This window comes from Patagioenas fasciata, chromosome Z (genome assembly GCF_037038585.1).
Source record: "Patagioenas fasciata isolate bPatFas1 chromosome Z, bPatFas1.hap1, whole genome shotgun sequence".
NCBI lineage: Eukaryota > Metazoa > Chordata > Aves > Columbiformes > Columbidae > Patagioenas > Patagioenas fasciata.
The window spans coordinates 38848939-38871052 of NC_092560.1; the positions used below are offsets into that span (position 1 = coordinate 38848939).

Sequence of the window (22114 nt, forward strand, 5' to 3'; positions counted from 1 at the left end):
ATAAGACCTGTAAACCCAAGCTTCTGTAGCCACTGATTAAGAGGCAAATAAACTCTCCATTTCAAGCACATGCTGTTTCACCAAGGATGAGGGATGCAGCAACTTAAGAGGTAATGTAAGAGTCATGCATCTGTAAACATGTCCTTTTACACAAGAGGAACATTAACTATGAAATGGATCAAATTCTTCACTCTTGATTTCACACACTGCACCACTCCATCTACCTCAAAACTAATTTTCTTGGACCACAGATCAGGGCTATTCCCTTATTTTACCAATGCAATGGCTATAAAAAAGGAAGGCTATCTCAGACTACATTTATTGTCACTTAGTCTCCCTTTCAGTGGATATTAAATCTTGTCAAAATTGTCTGCTTCAGCTGCCACATAATTAAATACAACAATAGAGGGTTTTTTTAGCTATGCACCAGAAAGAACTTTAAGCAAGGACCCTACCTCCTTTATTATGTGGATGCTTGGTGCCATTGAAAAACCTTGTCCTTCTTTTCAGTGGCCTCTGAGATTCTTTATTAACTAAAACCCTATTTGCATTAAAACTTCTTTGACTTTGTTATACCTCTCCCAGTGCTCTAGAAGGTGTATCATGATGTCCTTTGCTATCAGTTTTGTTTCAGCAGCACAAAGGTCCAAGGTTGGTTTGTGCAACCAAAGCCATAGCTTTACAGAAGAACAGATCCACAGTACCACCTACCCAGGAGGTAACCATCTCCTTGTAATGGTCAGATACAGCTCTGTACAGGCACTGCAGCTGCCTGAGCTCATGAAGAGCTCTTTCACATCTGGAACTGGATATTCCCAGTGTCAAGTCTATGCATGATGGAAAATACCCTAACTAAGCCCATCAAGTTCTTGCTCAGTCTATCTACCTGTATTTTAAAGGTCTGGGAGTGTCCACTGGAGCCCTGGCACAGCCAAAAACCAGAACACACCTTGGCAGCACTTGGAACTGCACTGTCCCCTGCATAGGGGTTAACTAAACCATGTCCTCCCCTAAAGAGAGCTAATTCTGGAGTATGCCCTGAAACTGAAAAACACCTTCAAAGACAAGAACTAAAAGCTATAGCATCTGCCAAACTCTTACAACTAATTAAGGCAGCTTTGTAACAGGCTTTCTGAATCACTGGCAGGTCATTTTTCCCAGATGTTCCCGTTAGCAGACAGAAATTCGTGCAAGAAGGACTTTAAGCTACCAACACTGAAAAGTGGTATGTTACAAGGAATCATGACAGTGCTTGTCACACCAGGATCTGCTCCAGGAAAAAGATGGCATGCAAAACTTTTGTTTTCTCACCACCAACACCCTACTGTGAAACTCTGCCCAACCTTCAAGTAGGCAGAGTGCCATTCCGACACATGGGTTTGGATTTCGGCAGCCAACAGACCATCTACAAGTATCAAGTGTGATAGCTATGGGCAGGAATCCCAGCCCAGAGAGCCCAAGCAGCTGTGTCTTCTGAGCTAGCAAGCCTGAAGTTAATAGAATATAGAAATCCCTAATCCAATTCTTAGCTGGCTTTAAAAAAAAAAAAAAAAAAAAAGTGAGAGATGGAGATAGAAAAGGAGACTTATAGAAAAACAAAAATATGAACATTCCTGTTTCAATCCTAAGAATGATGAAGAGAAAAAACTCAAGCAAGTAATCAAGGGATATTTTGGGGCCTCTTTAGTTAGTTGATACACCCTGTCATGGAGCTGATGATAGCAACAACTTTATGATAACAAGGACATAAGCAGGAAACAACTCTTGCCTAGATTAGAGTGTAAATTAGGGCAACTCTCACTAAACAGGTGTTTGATCACTGTTAACCTCTCTAGAGGAAAAGCTTAAAAACAATTTTAAATCTGCCCTGTTTTAGCACAAGGTAACTTTGAATTTTACAGGAAATAAATAAGATGCATCACTTAAAAAGTAAAAGAAAAAAGATACTCAAAGGCTGATGACTTATTCACCATACTTGTCCTCAGGTACAGAGATGGGGAAATGTAATGATGTCAGAGATGGAAAAAATTAATAAAACCAGTCTAAAAGAGAAGGGCATTGTTCAGCATTCCCTTCATCAGATACAGACACATACAGGGATATTGTTACCTCTGTGCAGAACTATATGGTCAATCATGTTGCGTTTATATTTGGTGTGATAGAGGCAAAGAGGACAGCGAAGGTCTTTGGGTCCTTCCTCAGGAACTGCCGAATGCCCAGCTTCCACGTGCATAGTAAAAGCAGATCTGTGAGACGGGAGGGAGAGATGGAAGCAGTCAGAAGAGGTGTGCAGGGAATGATGAAGTGTCACAGCTCTATAAGGGATGCGTTGTGTAAAATGGTACAGATACCACTCAGCCTTGTCTTCACAGTGCCACATGGCATTTCAGTGGGACTACTCACATGAGTAACACATGAGGAGAGGTATTTGCATGCCTGTACCCTCAAGTAACAAAACACTCATTCTGACAAGATATTATTTTGCATGCATTGCTCTATAGTTACATTGCTATAGGGCAGATAGCAGAAGAATTCCCATCTTTCATGCTAATTTGTCTTCAGGCTGAAAAATTCAGTGTACCTCCTCTGGCAAAGATTAAATTTTTAGCAAGTTGAACAAAATCTATCAACTGTTCTGAACTTGCGGAGGTGAGGACAGACTTATTTCTGGAGGCAGATAACGTCCTTAACCAGCTCTGTCTTTCTAGGACAAGCCCAAAACCAACTAAAATGTTTAGATTCAGGATTCAAACCAGACTTGTATTCAAAATGAGCTGGCACCGTATGGTTAAGTTTTAAAGCATCAGCTACAAGGACCTGAAAACCCAAGACTAAGAATACTCTACTTATTAATGTGGAGGAATTAATGAATACTCCACAGTACTTCAGAACGGAAAAAATCGTGTTGGCATTATACTGGCTGCACACTTAAAAATTGCAAGAGACATGCACACAGAGGAATTTAACTGTACACCTACCTAACCATAAGCTCAACTACTGAAATTAAAGGCATGTGTAAACTTTGGGCACTTGGTCATTTTTTCCTAAAGCAATGGTAAAGCTGGCAAAAGCTAAGGAGCTTGCCACATTGAACTAGAGTTAGAAGTTTCACTGAAGTTCTTCAAGACTCTTAGCTTGAAGACAAAGCAGCTTACTAACAAAATTGGCTTCAGGCCCAACCCAGGGATCACTGAATTCTACAGGTGTATTTCTAGCAACTCCAGTGAGTGCTTACATGCATTTAAGTTTCTATGGTGAATTGAAGACCAGATTTGAGTGGTATTTTTTTAGAAAAAGACAAAAAATATGCTGTGCATCTAAGGACTAAATCCCTGATGGTTTGTGACACCACATGAAAATACACTACTCCCTTATGCAACTATGAATGTGTTTAATTCCTGCTTGATTTAATATGATTTCATTTCATATAGTTAGAAGAAAATAGCACTCACAAGATACAAACAGACCGAGTGGACCTGGCAATGGCTGGTAATCTTTAAGACAGACAGCAATCAGGATATAAAGCACAAGCAGCAAATTATACCAGAGAGGCAGCAAGGGGCTGAAGCAACAGAAGCTAGAGACATGTAACTAGAGCTTGCTCTTGTATGGATTTTCTCAGGTTTGTACTTCAACAAAACTCATCCCCTTTATCAAGTCATACTGCTCATTGTCACCAGCCTCCTATGAACTGAACAAGTTTGAGACTTCAAGTGTCAGCTGAGGGTGTTATGCTTAAGGGTCCAGCATACTAGGAGGAAATGATGAACAATACAGGTACACAGGCCTTTTTTTCCCTTATGGAACAGCAGCTAAAAACACACACAGAAGCACATGTAGCACCAAGTTTTTAAATTTTGCACATCTAACTGGATTTTCTGAAATGTCTCTATATGCTAACAGATATGCTGGAGAATGCTTTGCCTTTCAGCTAGACAGATGGCAGGAGAAATAAAATTACATGAGAGAGGTTTCTTCAGAAAGGTGATAAAAATTTTCTTGTCTCCCTAGGACACTTCATTATCCTACGCTTCATGCTGGTGGCACCAGGAAATGACCTTATTTTTGCAGAGCAAACTTTCACACTTAAGGATAGGGATACCCCTCTAAATGCCTAGGCTGAGGAAAAAATACTACCTGTACCATTTCCTGCAGCAAGCAAAACCTGCTGCAAGGTCTTATTGAGTTTTTGTCTGCAGCAGATGGTACCGGCTGTTTTATAAGAGAGGAAAATGGATTACATGGACGCTACTGTGATCTGGCATGGCATTTTCTATGCTCCTCTCCCTGGTCAGCAGTGGCCACATTTCTGTTAGCTACAGCCAGCTCTCAAAGATCTCAGAAGTCTTTTCAAGTGCTATAATAATAACCCCCTTATGAGTTCAGTTTATCTCTTTTGCACAGTACTTACTTAAAGCCTGTATAAAAGGAACAATCTTTGCACTTGAAGAGTTTTTTCCCTCCATGCTTGTCACGGTAATGACGCCGAATGCTCTGTATGTAACCCGAGGAGAATTCGCAAAATTCACAGTTAAGGATGGCTTCCGTTTTTTCCACTCCTGCAGCACTCCCAGAAAGTGGGATTGGGCTGATGTTGTTGTTGTTCCTGGCCAAAGCTGCAGACTGGTAGTGGTTCAACTGCTGCTGAACATCAGGAGGCTCAGAGTACGAAGAGTCTGCAGAGAAAAAGAGGGAACTTGTTATTCCAGGTGGTTCAACAAATCTAGAAATGTTTGAGGTCTCCTCCAGCACCTATTGGCTTTCAGAGTGGGTTGATCAAGATGTCGGAAATGAAATCCATTGATATCTTTCAGAAGAAATTAAGTAAAAAAGGTGTAGCACTTCTTAATTGTATCTAATGTGTATTCTACAACTTTAAGGTAATCAGTATACATTATGCTTTTTAGATGTTGATTTGGAAAGGGAAGCAGTGACAGATTTGATTGAAAAGCAGTCTAAAAAGAAGTCTGGGTTTAAGACATTTTTAATTTGTGGAGGTAAAGCACATAAATCATAGTGTCAAGTGTTTATGTGTTTGGTGCATAAATCAGACCAGACCCTTTCAAATAACTTCTGTTACTTTACACCAGATGAAGATCTGGCACAAGATACATGTAAATAGCTTATATTAAACAAAAAAAAAAAAAAGGAGGCACAAAAATAAATGGGTACTCCTTTCTCCTCATTCATGGAATTATTTAAGAACTACACATCAAAAGTAAACTTTGGTGAAATAGTACAATTCCGTCACATTCGAAACAGTCTTCACAAAAGGTAAATTCAAGTTTTCCTAGTTGATGATGCCTGAAATGAAGTTATCATTGGAAGAAGATACATTTATTCATAAATTTCAGTAAACTTCTAAATCACATTTCCTTAGAAGCTGCTAAATTTTGCTATACTGAGAAAAGGATATCTTTACATAGATACATCTGTATGTATGCATTCCTTTTACAATGCAGCAGAACTCTGTCACACTGTTTTAACAGCATGTGGAGAAACACAGTCCAGAGATGTCTCAGTACTTAAACTGAAAGCTATAACACTTAGTTGGACCCCCACAAAAAAACAAGGCGGGGGAGAGTGATGGTGAAACTTTCCCAATACACTGCTTGAATGGAGGTTAGGAATTCATTTGCTTTGTCCCATATAACACACAGCTGCCCATGAATAGCACAAATGAAAGCAGATGAATAAAGCACAGATGAATTTCAGTGTAACTTTTCAGGAAAGAAGACAAAAGGCTCTTTTCTTAAGCTTTCTGGAAAAAGTAAAAAAAAGCAAGGTGGGGGGGGGAGGGGGAGAAGTGGGATACAAACTGTACCAGCCACCTCCTGCTTTGATGGGCACTTCATTTTCCAAAGCTCAATTCCCCGAGGCTGGATATGTAGGAATTCTCTAACAGAGACACTTGTGGGAACTTAACACCATACATTCTAGCCAATTAGTATGGAGAAACAAAAGGCAAGCAGGCCTATACAGCACTCAGTGTGGGGACTTCTCCACCTGTCTTTAAAAGAGTAAAATACTTGCTTTCTTTTTTTCACTGCCACAGAAAGGGGTTATACATGCCTGAGAAACGAAAAATAAACTATCAACCACCAAAAAAAACAAACACAAAACCAAAAGCAAAGCAAGAAATAAATGTTTCCAGGTTTCATCACCAGGTGTACAGCAAAGACAAAGACAGAGACATGAAAGATTCTGGTAAAAAGAATGAACTACTTTTTTGTTTTTCCTATCTGAGCCTTGTGAACTGAGGCTGGATTACAATGCAGCATTTACCATCTCTTGTTTCCACCTCTTCTACAGCAGGTTTGCTCACCATGAGGGCTCATAGTGAGTTCTACCCATTCAAATGTCAAGGATTTATTTTCCTTGCATTTGAAACAGGCTCCCTGCTTCTTTTACTTTGGCACAGGACAGGCCTGAGCAGCTGCAAACCTCTGCATAAGTCTCTTCTCCTTCAAAGGCAGCAACCACATGCTTGCCTTCTTTTGGAACAGGCCATGAGGTCCAAAAGGATGCATGGTTCAGAGCACACCTGCAGCCTGGTGTCTAGGATACTCTGTTCAATGCTTCTGAAAGCTCAAAGCACAGTTAGACAGATTTCCTGACAAGAAAAAAAAAAAAAGTTCATAGCACTGGAAACAGATCTTTTTGTATGTCTACTAGCCAAACTAACTGTAGGGTACTTATTACAGCCTAGTTCGTAGCTTACTGTTCCTTTCATCAGGAAGAAGAAATCAAGAAATTCCACATCATCAGGGTTCTTAGCTAAAGCCTCAGTGATATCCACTGCTAAGAAAGCTACAATTTTAAAAACTATTCTTTTCAGAAGAAGGAGGTTTTGTTGTTGGTTGGAAGATCTACTGTACTGCAGAAGTTTTTACTTCCACTGTCATCTAGTGTCAATTATTCCAGCTTTCAAACTTTCAATTGGACATATACATACTTTCGTGGAATCTGGTATGTGAAAACTGCAAAAGTAGACATGTACATGGCTATTTCCACAGAAGAAAACTACACAAAGTAGCTTTTCTTGTTGTCAGCAATAGCCAAAAGCAAATTCTACCTATAATATTAGAATTCTTACTTTCTTTCAACCAGGATTCATGCTGGTAAACCTATAATTTTTAGCATATTGTTCTGTTACAATTAAGATAGTTATGATATTTACAGAAAAAAAAGCCATCCAAAGAGTTTATATGGAGAGTCTTACACTTGAACAATGGTAGCATGCATGTCCCTAGTTCTGCCTGTGTATTCTTCCCCTTTTCCCTTGCCAAATGCTTTCATTATTTTGCAGTCCTTCTGGAGCACAAGATTTAGCACTTCCTGAAGAAAAACACCCAGGATTAACATGTGTATAGTGCTTCTGTTGGTTTCTGAGAATCTGCTTGCCAGACAGTTACCCTAGCATGCCAGCGCAACCCAGCTCCACCAGGAACACTTCGGACAGAGTCCAAAGCTGACTAACAGCATGGAAGGTTTTCCACTAGCTTCAGGGAACCACTCTTTTTCATGTTCACTCTAAAACCAGTGAAGATAGTGGAAAGACAGCAACTGACTTGAGTTTGTTTCCAAACATGCATTTTAGCACACAGCACAGAATGAACTGCCAGCAAATAAGAAACAAGTGATGGGGTTGAGGTTTCGGACTTTTATTTACCTTTCAAAAGCAGTACCCAAGAGAAGGACTACAGAGGCAAACCCACAGCCAAGGAGCAAAAGCACTGCCTTAAACTGGCAGAGCAGTTTTACATAGGTACCTTCTCTGTTTCTGCTGGAAGAGTGGGCTGATGTTCCAAACAGCTCTGCATGTACTACAGTGCTGGGCTGACACAGGATGTTGATCATGTCCTTACCACTTACACCAGCCTCAAGCTGCTGTGCAGCAAACTGCTGGACACCATTTGGTGGTGTTGTCACAACAATAGGATGCCTGGATGTAAGAGTGGACAGCGAAGATGAGAGTAGAGCTTTTCCCTCAGAACTGACCAACAACTGAGTCATGGCTGTACACAATGCAAGTTCCACCTCAGTCTTTTTCCTGCACCCCAAGCGCAAAGGATTGGAAGCACTCCAGGAAAGTGCTAACAACCTTGGCCTGTAGCAGGAAGACGGTCTAGCCATCCATGCCTGAAAAAAGTAAAATAGCATGAGAAGCCCACATCAAAGTCACAAAGCAGATGAAAGACATTAAAATAAGCAAAGGGAAGAGTTAGCGAATCTGTATTAAGCAATGTAAAACACGAAGACAAACAGAAAACACAAAAGGGAAGAAAATAAAGAAAAATGTAAACCGGGAAGTACTCCCTATAAGTTTAAGCAAAAAAAAATTAGCATTTTTTTCTTTGAACAGCCCTGAGGCAGCACAAGAAAACACAGGATGTTCATATATGCAATGCGATGAAAGAAAACTGAATACTTAGCCCTGACTGAATTAACACAATCAAACAAACATAAAAAGCCCACACCAAAAACACTGAGGTCCATTTTAACAGTAATTTTATCCAAACTGAATGGAAGGACTTTGCTATGCAACTCCAAAAGCAAGGTAACAGCATGGGATGATCTGACATAAAAGGAAGGACACCTACAATCATGCTAAGAGGCAAAAATTAATAGTAATTGATGTAGTAAAAAATGGAAGAACAGCAGCGATGCTGCAAATCTCAATTTTGAGATTTCACATATCACATCTACCTCCAGACTACCTGTTCAGGAAGAATAACAAGGTTAGCAAGTACTGTAATCCTTGCCAGCACCTATGGATCTAAAAGACCACAGAATCTACCCTCAGTACACAACAGTATTCTCATAACCAAATGCAGAAATGACTAGTTGAAAGGAAATCAGTAGAAATGACTGTCCACATGGTGCCCCGTCTACACAGCCATAGCTAAATAACTACTGTGTGTTGGTAATAATACATAAGTAAGTCTCATAGTGTCTCTCCACGGGGTGAAGAGAGAAAGCATTTCCACAGTGCCTAAACCACTTAAATGCCCAGTGAGCGATGTTGCCACCTGAAAACTTTATTCAGAGTACAGACACAAAGAATGGCACAGAGTCTATCAACAATATTGAAAGTTACTACCTCATTCAAAAAAGCATTCACAGTCTCCACTACAATGCAATGCAATCGTGAAAACGCAGCTTGATACACACCTGCATTAGCCTGGGATCATACACTGGGGAAAAATATACAATGAAAACACACCATAGAAGCAAAATGAAAATCCAAGTTTTCATGGATCATCTGCAGCATGTAACATGTTTCAGACACCTAAAAAAAGGAAAACTTGGCATCTTCTCAGAAGACAATATTAACTAGAGATTCTGATCCAGATACAGAAATTTACTCAGATATTAAACGATGTTTTAGTTATTTGTAGGTATTTTCAGAGTTACTGGTGAACACATACGCAACAGCAAAACACACTAAAACAAGACACCTTAAACAAATAACAGCAAATCAGAAAAACACCAGGACATTCTAAGCAAGAGACACTGAACAGCAGCCAAGAAACCAGAGGAAAACTGTCTATTAGGGGAACACAATCAAACCATTGCTTCATCCCTTTCAAGTGAACAGAACTAGACACACCTAATAGAAGTATCTGCATGTCTGCACAATGAGGGATAGAGATGGAAGGAAAAACACTGTTCAGGAAAAGCAACTGTTTGAATACATTGGCAAGCAAGCTTATTGTATTTGCAAACTACTAATAATTGAACAGCTCAATGACCAGAAGAAGACAGTGGGAGATAAAAATGAATTCACAATGCTTTTCTGGTAAATCAAGGGATAAACATCAACCAAAGTCAAAAGAGACCAGCATTTGTATGACAAATGAAACGGGGAAGGGGGCATTTGGCTCCTGAGAGCAGGGGCGGGGGGGGGGAAGAAAGAGAATGTATAAATAACAAAAAATGCTTTAAAACTTTTTTCTTTTTTTTTTTGAAGTAACATCATAACAACACAGGCCTAGGACACTATGGATCTGCAAATCAAAGTCCTAAATAAACTAAAAGGAAAATATTTGGAATGCTATTTAATTTTCTCTGAATTCATTCACATAAAGAGAAGATTTCTATGAAGAATGAGAGATAAATTTTAAGGAATTAAGCAGCAGATAAATCGTTTCCTCTGGATAGAAACATATTTGTGAAACCAAATGAAGATGTCACAAAATATACCAACAAATATCAACAAACACAAAATGTATGGACAAAAGCATGGAGGATAGAACTAATAATTATTTTTAAAGGCATAAGATAAGGCTAAGAGTAGAATTTATGAGATTTAGAAACATAATCCCTCTGAAATTTGATGGGACTCAAAATTACCAGCTCACTGGGTGGTAAGATAGCATATAGTAATAGATTGCAACAGCTTGAGAAGTGGGAAGGTGGCAAATCAGGGTGTCATACAAAAATTGTCAAGACTACACACATTTGTTCACTTCATGCCATGCAGCACTGACCTGGAAGGAAGAATATGTGGGAGGGTGAAATGTTCTGGCAATAAATTAACTAGGGGAGGGGAAGATCGAAGAGATTAAGATTCAGAGGGATTCAACAAAGCATTCATGAAGAAGCTCAGGGAACCATACAGTGCAAGGAAATTTTAATCACTGCATGTTTAATAACCGAATATGAACCTAATCTTCTAACTAAATTCTGATTTTTACTGAAGAACCCTTACATTGCTAAATGTTGTGAATGAGATGTAACAGAAACAAAATTTGTGTCCTTGTTCACATACTCCCAAACACAAAAGAAAAGAGTAATCACAGAAGAAAGAAAATAAAAATCCTGGAATAAAATTGCCATTCAAAGGATTTATGCCGAAAAAACCCCAACAACAACAAAAGACACCAATACAAACCTTGTTAGAGGAATTTATTTCATCATTATCTGTAAAGGTTACTTCTTGGATAATTTTGGACCAGCTTTTGTGAGAAAGCTATTACACGTATGTCTAAGGCTCAGAAAAGGGTAACCAGAAAGATACATGGACTATGTAATCTTGTTTATTCAAAAGAGGTGAGAAACTATATCTATGTTTCTTTATAACTTCAAATTCCCTTTTGAGTTATGTGCACATCTGTCTCTGAATAGAACTGAGACAGGATAGATGCTATGCAGCTTATTTTGCTAATATCAAAATCAGTTCAAAGCAACATACATTTCATCTAAGAAGAAGAAAATAATAAATAATTTCATGATCCTAATTCATTTACATAGAGTGTGATACTGCTGCCTGTTGAAGAACCTTGGAGTTTCATAGTTGAGATCAATGGCAGAATGTCTATAATTCTCTGTATAAGATGATGCAAATAAAAGCAGTAGGAATTCTATAAGACTTAGGAAGAAGTAACATAATTGATGAAGTAAGTTATACCATATCCATCAGAAGAGAAGGATCAGTGAAACATCTTCCTATGCCCTCCTGTTTTTGAGTATTCAACACTTCCAGGAATAAGCATCAGTGTTCAAGACAGGTACAACATGATCATGAACACTGCCTGAATCATTACCCTGCCCTGCTATTGCTGTGATTTGGAAGGATCCATTTCAGGGGTCAGGAAACACTTCATCATAGTAGCTGTTCAATTACTAGTTATCCCTTCTTTTCATCCATCCTCCCCACAACATAATTTTTCCTGGCTTCATGTCAATTTAACTTTCCTGCAGTTTTTTTGGTGACCTGGCCACTTACTATTCACATTCAGGCTGCACACAACACTCTCATTATAAACCAGCCTCTTTTCAGTAGCTGCTCTACCACTTGCAACCTCTGCAACATCAGTGCCAGCTACTACAGCATTTGAACCCCACTGGTTGCTTTGCCCATTGCCATTTTTGCTTACAACACAGAGATAATGCAATGAAGTGCATCCTGTTTCCCTTCCTCTGCCATTCATGTTATTTCACCTCTGTTTGCCCACTGCCTTCTATTTCAAGAATGTTGCAGGCTGATAATCTGCTGCCACTGGCTTATAGAGGGTGAACAGTTTAAACTGCTGGTCATGTTTCAACTGTATATTCTTATCAGTTGTTATTCAAGGAATAAATTTCCATTGTCTAATGGGTGGCACAAAAAAACAAGAATTGTGCTACATGTCAAACATTGGGATCTTCATGTGCTTACCTATTCCCAGAAAGTTCTCCAGCTATTCCTTGTTCTGTTGAGGTAAACTCAAACTCATGAATAGATGCACACTTACAGAAGAGGGGAACACAAACAGACCTGTGAAGAGCTTTAAACAAGATGCTGATTTAACCCATCTGCTAAAACGACTTACTGGTCACAAGTTATGTTCTGAATTTACAGAGATTTCCTACTTCAATTGATTCTTCTTCCAGACAATAATCTACTAAACTCTTTTTGTTTTTTGTTTTTTGTTTTTTGTTTTTTTTTTTTGGCACCAACCTCATGCTATTATGCTCCATGATTTCCTTCTCAATTTCAAGGGCAATTCATCAGATATTTTTCAGCAGCATGCAAGACTTCCTTCTATATTTTTCTGTCCTTTTAAGTATCTGTATTAATACAAACACATAGCCACAAACACACATGCTGCTGTTGCCTAAATGGTCACTTGCCTCTAAGCTTGAAATGAAGACAGGAAAGAAAACGAGCTTCATAAAGTGCTACATTTTTGCATTCTCCTTTAAAACTAGTCCTAAAATTACAGTGACAATAAATGGGTATTGAGGACTTGTTCTAAGCATAAAGTTTGGAAACTTGGAATTTGTTCTGGAGACCTTCAGCACACACCTTGACATTATCATTATTATTGCCAACAGACTGCATTTCTATCACCAGCTCTGAGTGATCTCAGGTCACTTTGGGCAGTATTTTCAAATATTGGTACCAAAATGTAGTAACAATGTCCCTTAAAGAAGAAATAAAACCAGCTACTTATACATCTAACTTCAGGCCATCAGGTATGATGATGACATATGTCAATTTCAACAGAGCTAAACCAGCAAAAGAGTTTTACTTCTCCGGCAAGCACCAAATCCCTCTAGCAGGTTTTAGATCAATAGAAAGCAACTGGAGTCTCAGGGGACAAGAACAATATCAGTTAACTTAAAGAAGAAGGCTAGTAACACATGGGAATGGCAGCCTACAGGAATGGTGTCTTGCATAGTGTTGGTCAAGACGTACTACATACCCCTTCACAGCAATAGCATCCTTTTTACTTTGCGCAGAGTTGATCACAAATTCAAGGGACAGCCAAAGTACATGACAGCTAAGAGAGCATCACTTACCACTTTGTCCCCTATCCTAAACATACAAATCAGAGTCAAAAGAAAGTAAAATCGTCAGGGTAAAACAAAACAAACAAACAAAAAAAAATCAACAAAACAAACAAGCAAAAAACCCACACACACCTCCCCCTGAAAACCAAACAAATCACAAACGACCCCCCAAAAACCAAAATAAACAAAAACCCCACATCAACCAAACAAAATCAAACAAAAGAAACAACCAACCAACCAACCAACCAAACAAACAAAACCCAAACAAACAAACGAAAAAAAACGGAAGTCTAGATATGCTTCTTTCTTCCCCCCATGGGTGCAATCAGGTGCATTTCTGTCTGTCCAGAAGAAATCCAGAAGATGTTTCTTCCTTCATTTATTACTTGATCCACCCAAACAACTTATTCTGTATTCTGTCTGCCCTAGGCAAGTCTTTCAGTATGGCATCAATTCCATCACAGCAGGCTGGCCAAATCCATACAAAGACTGGCAGCAAGTTTCTCCCAGTGCATGAGTTTCTTTCTCCATCATGTGGAATCTCAATTTTTGCCTTTACCTATTCAGTTCAAGCACAAAAAGCTCAGGACCAGAAAAGAGCACAATGAACAGCAAGTTGACACCTCCTTGATCACAGCTAGTGACAGAATAAACATCTTCCTCTGTTTCACTAGCCACAAAGATGTTCTCAACATGCTGTAGGAAAAGGCCTGATGCCAAACAGCTATACACCAGTGGAAGATAGCTGCAGAGAACAACATCATCCCCAGTGCCCTAGGTCCTTAAAACAGTGAGGAGTTGGATCAGTAAACCTGGAGGTGAAAAAGTCCTGCACTTGTTCCAGCAGTCCCCGCCAGTCTGATGCAGAAGAAACATTCCAGTCTGATCCAACCTCTGATAATTAGTTTAACACTGACCACAAGAAGTAAGGCACACCAACAAGTATTGGAGATTTTTAACAAGCACCAGCAGGCAGTGTGGCCACTGGCAGCACCTCAGGGAAGGAAAGACAGGCAAAGTCTGAGGGTAAAGCAGGAACTTGCTCTAGCTTAGAGAAAGAAGGAACATGGCTGGGGAAAAAAAGCAGCCTGCAAGGAAGAAGGGTTAATCTGATGCTTCAGAGTGAGAAGATGCATGCAGCATCACTCCTAAGGGCCACCTACAGCAGGCAGGACAAGTCTGACTGTAACTACAAATGCAGATACATCTTCTGTTCTGCAATAAGCAGATCACCATCTTGCATCCTTAACATGGATGCTATCCTTCCAACTCACCTTGCAATTAGAGCAATTATGTATTGAAGCTGCTTTGCCTGACTGTGCCCTGTAATCACTACTGGCCCTTTGCCTTCCCAGTCAAACAAAAATCAAATAAAAAAGGTCTCAAACTTTAAAACTGAGGGGTCTAAGCCTGTCCCCCTGAAAGTACACAAATCCCGAACTAAATACAAAGAAAAGGCTATTCTGCTCCAATACAAGGTTTCCAGGCTGTTAGGACTTTGACGGTTGTGGTCTTCCCAAAACAGCAGCAGCCATAAACCACCAAGACACAGTAGCAACAACGAGAGAGAAACAGCACCAAAGATGAAGAGTGACAAGGAACCTTCTGCCAGATTGGAAGGTCAGAAAAATATCCCTTATTGAAAGTAGCAGTGTATGTGAATAGAAATAAACAAATTAGCTATGAACTATGGTATGGATTAAAAAAAAAAAAAAATCAAGGGTAGTATGTCTGAGCATATGGAAAGCTTGTCTCTGTTCTGAAAGGTAGAAGGAAGACAGAGATATGTAGCTCTAGGGCTGAGTGAATCATTGTAACAATCCCACCTTCTCGGCATCAGCCCAGACAATTTTTTTGAAAAGGCTCCTTGCCTCCCACTGCTCTCCTCTCATCATGGAAGTATATGAAATTGCTTTAGCAAACCTGCTAAAGGCCCTCTGCACCCTCAGGATTTCATTTGTCAAGTAACGTAGAAGACACACATCCTGATTATGCATTATCCACTTTGAAAAACCATACAGAAATGGGAAGGGATTCACAGTTCTTAAACAACAATCCCAGAAACTGTCTTAGTAAAGCAGCTTTGTACCTGGCCTAGCTCTGGCAAAGCAAACAGATGTATTTATGTTTCAGTCTCTAGATGAGGCCAAGTTCTTTTCCACTGGCAAAGGCTAAAGTTCAGAATAAGATGGAACAGGGCACTGGCTGTTTCATTCAGCAGCTTTAAACGCATTTCCTGCTGCAAGTAATTAAATTTAATGAAGATGTTGACATATCAAGTGCTAGGAAACTCAAAAAAATCTTCTAGTTCTGACCCTGCATGTGTTTTGTGATGTGTGCTGGTATTAATGATAGATCCCACTTGGTTTGCACAACAGTGAAAAGCATGATTATTGAGTTCCAAGTGCACACAGAAAGCCTGTTGCTTTCTACACTTCAAGAACTGGTTGCCACTAAAAAGGAATGATCTCGTACAATAGCAAAATGACTGAGCGGACAGTAGAAGCGACATCCAGATCTGTCTGGTTTATCACTTTCACTTTAATACTTTATTTTGCTAATTTAATATTCTTAATCAATAAAATTTAGAAACTATTATTTTGAATTACTGCATATAGTCATGATATAAACAAATTTATGAGGCTCCAAATCTGCCAGCCATATGAATAAAGGGTACTACTTTGCTCTACAAAGTAGTTAAGCCAAAGGGGTTATTTTCACAAAATAAAGAGCTACTAAGAACAGCAGCAGTACTAGCCAGGGCAATTTAGGGCAAGTATTTTACGTGCTTTCAAGAAGCTTCTGCTGAGAATGAAGGCAAAACATGAAACTGTTTATCAGCCTACTGAGTCATTCTACTTCATTGATTTCTCCAGTTTATAAAAGAAAGGCAGTCCACCAGTACTTACACAAGCAGTGTCTGTTGCCATGTGCTTTCTCCTTAGCTGATGATCATGTTACAGATAATACTTGTTGCTATTGTTCCTATTCCTGTTTTGTAGTGTTCAGTCACACTTTTTTTCTGTGTCTCTGCCTTGCTTCCAACGCTTCCTTATTGAAAGAGATGGTAGTCTTCTAATATTATGCCTTGACAATGTAGACGGTAGGATTCCATTGCCTTGCACTTAAGTCAACAGGAACATAGCTGACCCTGCACAATTCAACACTGGAAACCCTTATCTGTGACACATACAGCCCCATAGGATAACAGTATCATCAATAAATCCATACAACCCTTCTGGGCAGAGATTAACATCAATATAAGTTCTGGTTCTCACAAAGACTCTGAAAAAACACAGAAACAGATCCTGTTAGGGGATTCAACCAATCCTCCTAGCAGTTTGTAATATTTCAATTTCCATGGCATTTTTACCATTTAGTTCTCAAAAGTGTTAAGCCACACTTCAGTTTGAAGGGCAAATAAGTAGGTAAATCCAAACAAACAAAAAAGCCAGTCACACATATGGAAATGAAAAGTCCAACACCTCAATTTCTTTCTTGCAAGAGGAAAAATACTTGTAAACAATTGGAAGAGCAAAAGAATATTTTACCACAATGGCAATCCTACCATTTCTCAAAGACCTGGATACCACAAACTGTTCAGTGTCCCTGTGCTATGCAAAACAAACAGAAAAATCTTGCACTGTTTTTTTGTGGCTGTTTGTAAGAAAAACACCTCCCAAAAACCCATCACCCCAGCCTGCCCCCAAACTGGTGCTTTATCTCTAGTTAGATTAGGATACAATGAAAACAGGTTCCATGCACACCAAAATATTGCCCAACATGCAAGGAGAGATAAAATACAAGAAGCAGCATCTTGCAATGCCTGTGTATGAAAGCCATCTCTGCTAACACAGACAATCACCTTCTTACACTACGGCCCCAAGAGAGGTATACAAGCACGGAACTGGTTGTTATGCATTCTAATGATGATGTAGTTGCCAGGGATGCGGCTACCTAAAATGTTCAGCACCTACTCCACTTCAAATCCACTCGCATTAAAAGCATATAATGCACCTGAAACATCTCCAGGATAGACAGTTGAACACTTCAGTTATGTTTGCTGCCACCAACACATAATTAAAAAGAAATGAGTCACAGAAATTTATTCTCATCTTTTAATGAATGGATAAATCTAAAATAATAAAAGAAATGTTCTAAGCAAGGCCTCTCAAGGAAAAATCTCTGCAGGAAACCAAACCAAACCAAATCAAACACAAACACCACCAAAAAATCAGCAGAAGTTCCACTGGGCTGTTGTCCCAGAACAGTTCTATTCAGACATGCACTCTGCTATAACAACTCATTACCCTTGTCTCCATTTTTACAGGGCTCAAAAACTGGCAAGATGAGTTCTGCTAATTCCTCAAATCTCCCCAAGTCATACTGTTCTATTTCCTATTCCAACCACAATATTAATCTACAGACAAGAACAGACCCTTTCTGCAACCATTTCAATTATACTAGCCTGCTGGATACATACCAACCTACAAAACAAGCTGGTAGCAATGTGAGGCAGCTTTTTGTCTGCCTTTTACCCAAGCCCTATTTCAATTTTGCATCCCCAGTGAATTAACTTGATCACAACCTGCAATCTATGTTATTTATACACACTAACATAGACAAAATCCAACTACTCTACAACCTGTGAGCCCCACTTAACATTGGTTCCAGGTGAACATAACAGTGCCTGTACAGAGTTGCATTTTCTATTCTTGACACAAAGCTTTATCTAGTCCTACATATCACCTGCAACTTGCAGGCTTAAGCCACAGAGACATTGACTTATTCCCTTCTAAAAATCAAAAATAAATTATGTCATAAGAGCAGCTGTCATAAATTTGATCTGCAACCAACTTCATAATGTAAAAAAATGACTAAAAATGGGTTATCCTTCCTCAAGCAATGCTGAAAACATTAACACAATTATTTTAACACCTGTACTTGTCTGACTAGTTCCCCAGTGGGTGGCTTCTATTATTGTCAAAGTGACTTAACTGTTAACCCTGTTTAAAGATGAACAAGCTAATTGGGACAAATTCTGCCTTGATTTCAGGCTGCAATACTGATCTAGGTAACAGAGTGAGCCTCATGAAACATTAACAGAGTGTGATTTTACATCTTTTTAGGAAGAGTTCCTAATGGCTGTAAAATTATCTTCAAACAGATCTGCACCTAAATTTTAACTTCAATAACCATGTCTCTGAGCTCCTGGGATAATAAAAAAAGTAAATGAACCACCCTTCCCAAATTCAAATATTGTTCTGTATCTCTCCACACACCATTGCTATGAAAAGATTGTTAACACACAGGAAAGTCTAGGAAAAATTATTCTCCACTTCTTAGTCAGTAACAGAATATTTTTTTAACAAAACAATTAAAAATCGGCAGAATACGAGATGTACTATGCTTGTTGTATTAGTTTAAGATAGCATTAGCAAAAATAAAAGTTCAGTGAGTAAGTCTTCATTGCACTGTTCCAGACAAACATTTGACAAAAGGTAGTCTGAAAGCAGTTAGTAAAAATCTTTTGATAAGATTCTGAATCTGACCCCAGGAGTGACTTGCGGAACAACAAAAATATTATTCATGACTCTCTTTGCCTTCAATAAAGTATTTCTATGCTGATTAGTTTTTTCTTTAAAATAACTTTCTGCCATTTTTTGAACTTATTTCTTATCTTTCACTCTCATTTCACACACCTTTTCTGGTAAGAAAGGGAAGAAAGGAAGAGACCAAAAATGATGCAAAATGATTACTAATAATATTTACCTGCATCATCAGTTTGCCTGTAACCCAAGCAAAACAACAACAAAAACACTAAGAACCTCCCACAGTTCTGGAATTTTCCCTCTTCTAATAGCCACTTCATCCCTCCCAGCTCCTTGAACATCTGCAGGTCTGGACCTTTTATTTATAGCACCTACATTCTCCTCCCACATTGATGCAACTTATCCAGGAATTAATATTTTTCTTCCCAAAGACCAGGTCTTCTCTTAATCGGCAGGAAGTGACACCTAAAACATGTCTCATAAGCTACCATTTAAAAAGCCTTAACGCTTGCTGTGATACTGCACAACCCCTCTCCCATGAGTCTGCACTTTCTCTGTTAACAGTGTCCCTTTCTCTGTTGCTTTCCAAATATCTTCTTCATACCCCTCCAGAACAAAGTGATTAACAGTTTTCAAAGAAAGCATGGAAAAGAAAATGGTTCTCAGATTCACCTTCCTGCAGATGGAGCTTAGTATCTGAAGGTACTTTTGGTGTCCTCTGTAGCAAGGACAAGAAGAATAATTACTTTTACTATCATTACAGGTTCATATTTTAAGCTTAATCATGTGGTTTTGCTGTAAAAGGGTGTTTTTCGGGAGCATGGATGAATTAAATAATCCCTTTCCCAACTTGCTATCAATAGCAGCTCTGACTTTGAAAATTTTCTACAATTTAAATCTCTGCTATGAAGCCAGCACTGACATATTCCAAAGTCAACTGGTGACAGGACAAGTTAATGTATTATGAACTGGTGGGGATTTAAAGCAGGTCACCTCTTACAATACCATGTTTACTCTTGGTTTTGATGCAACTTCTAGCTTTTCTTAATGATCAAATGAAGCTGCTTTTTGGGCAAGTTACCTGCTGTAACGTTTTTTGTAATAAAAATTTTAAGTGGCACCTTAGACAGTGAAATTCTTGCTCTGAGGCACCTCTTACCATTAGAGTCCTCCACTTCTTCAGCAGGAGTGTGGTTCTTGGAGGTGTGGTGGGCGTGTGAGGCTGCAAGGTTGACAATGCGGGGTCTTGGTAGTGTCAGTGCTTTCCCATGCACTTTCAAGGAGTGCTCTTTCAGCTGGCTGATTGTCATGGTGGAAAATGAGCAGGAGGAACATTTGTAGGCATGTTCACCTGGGTGAGCGAAATACAGGCAAGTCATCAGCTCACAAAAGAAACAAAATGGGGTTCCCATACTTCTACTGAACTTGGCAGTAAAACTCCCATGGGCTCTTCAGTGAAAGACTGATCCCAAAGAGAACAAGCTATGTGTGTCTCCTTGTTGGAGCAGCCTGGAGTCTGCGGGTACAGACACCTGCTTTGGACCAAAGTATCACTTCCTGACAACTGCAGATGCTTGTAAAGTGACCAATGCCAAAAAATGAGACCAGACTTTTAGCATGCCTATGTTGCATGGTATGAGAAGAAAACAGACTCAGGGATGAAAATGGTGTCACTTAACCATAGTACTTCCAAATTTATTTGGGAATACAGAAACCAGAGAGGGTGAAGTAATCTGTTTCTGCATGCAGCACATCCAGCATCACTATTAATGAAGAAAGAAGGACATTACAAAATGCTAACAAAGGCTCCTCCAAAAAAAATAAAAGAAAAAAAGAGCAGGGCGAACATTTACGTATGGGGAAGGTCGCATTTTCATTATGAAAAACCTACCACTGGGCAGGGGTAATCTTCACAGAACTGGTAACCAAGTCAGGGTTGGTTTACTACAAGAAGTGAACATAGCAATACCAAGAACAGTGCATATCTGCAAGGCTATGTGAAAGTGCATTATAAAAAAGCACCAAAAGAAGTGAAAGAATAGAAATAATGAACAGTAGGTAATTTAATTGTGAATACATTTCAAGCCATAGAGACAGCAAACAAGGGGAAACAAATCCTGAAACAAGATTTGTTTTACATCAAGCACAGAGGCAACTGGAACATAAAGTGAAACTATCCCAACTTAAACAATATGATATTATGCAGGTGCCAAGTTATTGTTTTAGAAGTGCCATGTCCAGGTACAAGAGTAACACTGGCCACATATGAGTTGTACATAAAGTGCCAAAACTAATGGAAGAGTGAAATACTCATGAACAGTAACAGAAGCACAAGAGTTCTGGTAACGAACGAGGTATAACATGTTTTCCATCTCTCAACAAATTTAGCAAACAAGGTTCTCAAAAAGCATTGTTTCCAACACTGGAAATAATTGTACCAAAAGAGAATGTGAAAACACATGTATTGCAGCAAGTTAGAGTAAGCACATCTCAAAAGACTAGTAACCATCCTACATAAAAAATAACTCCGACCTCTCTCCTCCAGAAAAACTATGCTAATCATGTGGAGAAAGTACAAACTCTTAAACCCCACCCTGCTTTTGGTACATCTGAAAAAGAACAGATCATTGAAGAGTCTGGAATGGTGAAACAAGAAACTGTCCCATATGTTTTTTCATATGGAATTCCTCACCTGCATATTTTATCAGTTACATATTACCTTTTTACAAATAGAAATAAAAGATTTTTTTTGTACAGCACGTACAAGTTGCTCAATGGAACAGGATAGTATAAAGACAAAGGAAACTCCAAGGTAAAAGATACCAGTGAGATACAGATATAGACCTTCACATGGTTTGTCAGTATAAGAGGTTCCTGGACCACAGTAGGCACTGAACAACTGTTAACTTAAAAGCACCACAAGACATTAAAACAAATAAAGGACAATTACATATTAAGCATTCTAGACACAACTAATAAATATACACACTATTCAGCCATATCAGTTCAGGTGGACATCAGCATGAACGAATGTGTTTGACTGCAGAGGAGATGCTACAGTTTGGCTTAACAGAGGTCTTCTGTACATTTTTGACTGTCAGTTTTGCATTTCATAAAACAGTTATACTAAAACACCTAAAAATAAAAAAATAAAAAAAATTATGTGGTGTGTCTCAACACCCAATATGTACTCAAAGCATTATGTTCCAGATTACACAGAAACTAAGCAGGAACAATACTCTGTCTTACAGCCATCCACTTGTGCATGCAGCACATCCAAT

General features: G+C 39.0%; 1 protein-coding gene across 7 annotated transcripts in view; it reads right to left on the bottom strand.

Annotated features, from left to right (window-relative positions):
• The window catches only part of ZNF462 (zinc finger protein 462), a 97085-nt gene that overhangs the window by 17347 nt on the left and 57624 nt on the right, over nucleotides 1-22114 (bottom strand). For 6 of the 7 annotated variants that reach the window (XM_065860219.2, XM_071802573.1, XM_065860218.2 and 3 more), the window contains exons 7-9: nucleotides 19993-20184; nucleotides 4412-4676; nucleotides 2110-2246 (exon numbers count right to left, since the gene is read on the bottom strand). In XM_065860219.2, the coding sequence (XP_065716291.1) occupies nucleotides 2110-2246; nucleotides 4412-4676; nucleotides 19993-20184 (594 nt within the window). The remainder of the gene's footprint in view (nucleotides 1-2109; nucleotides 2247-4411; nucleotides 4677-19992; nucleotides 20185-22114) is intronic. The other variant, XM_071802574.1, reaches the window with a different exon arrangement.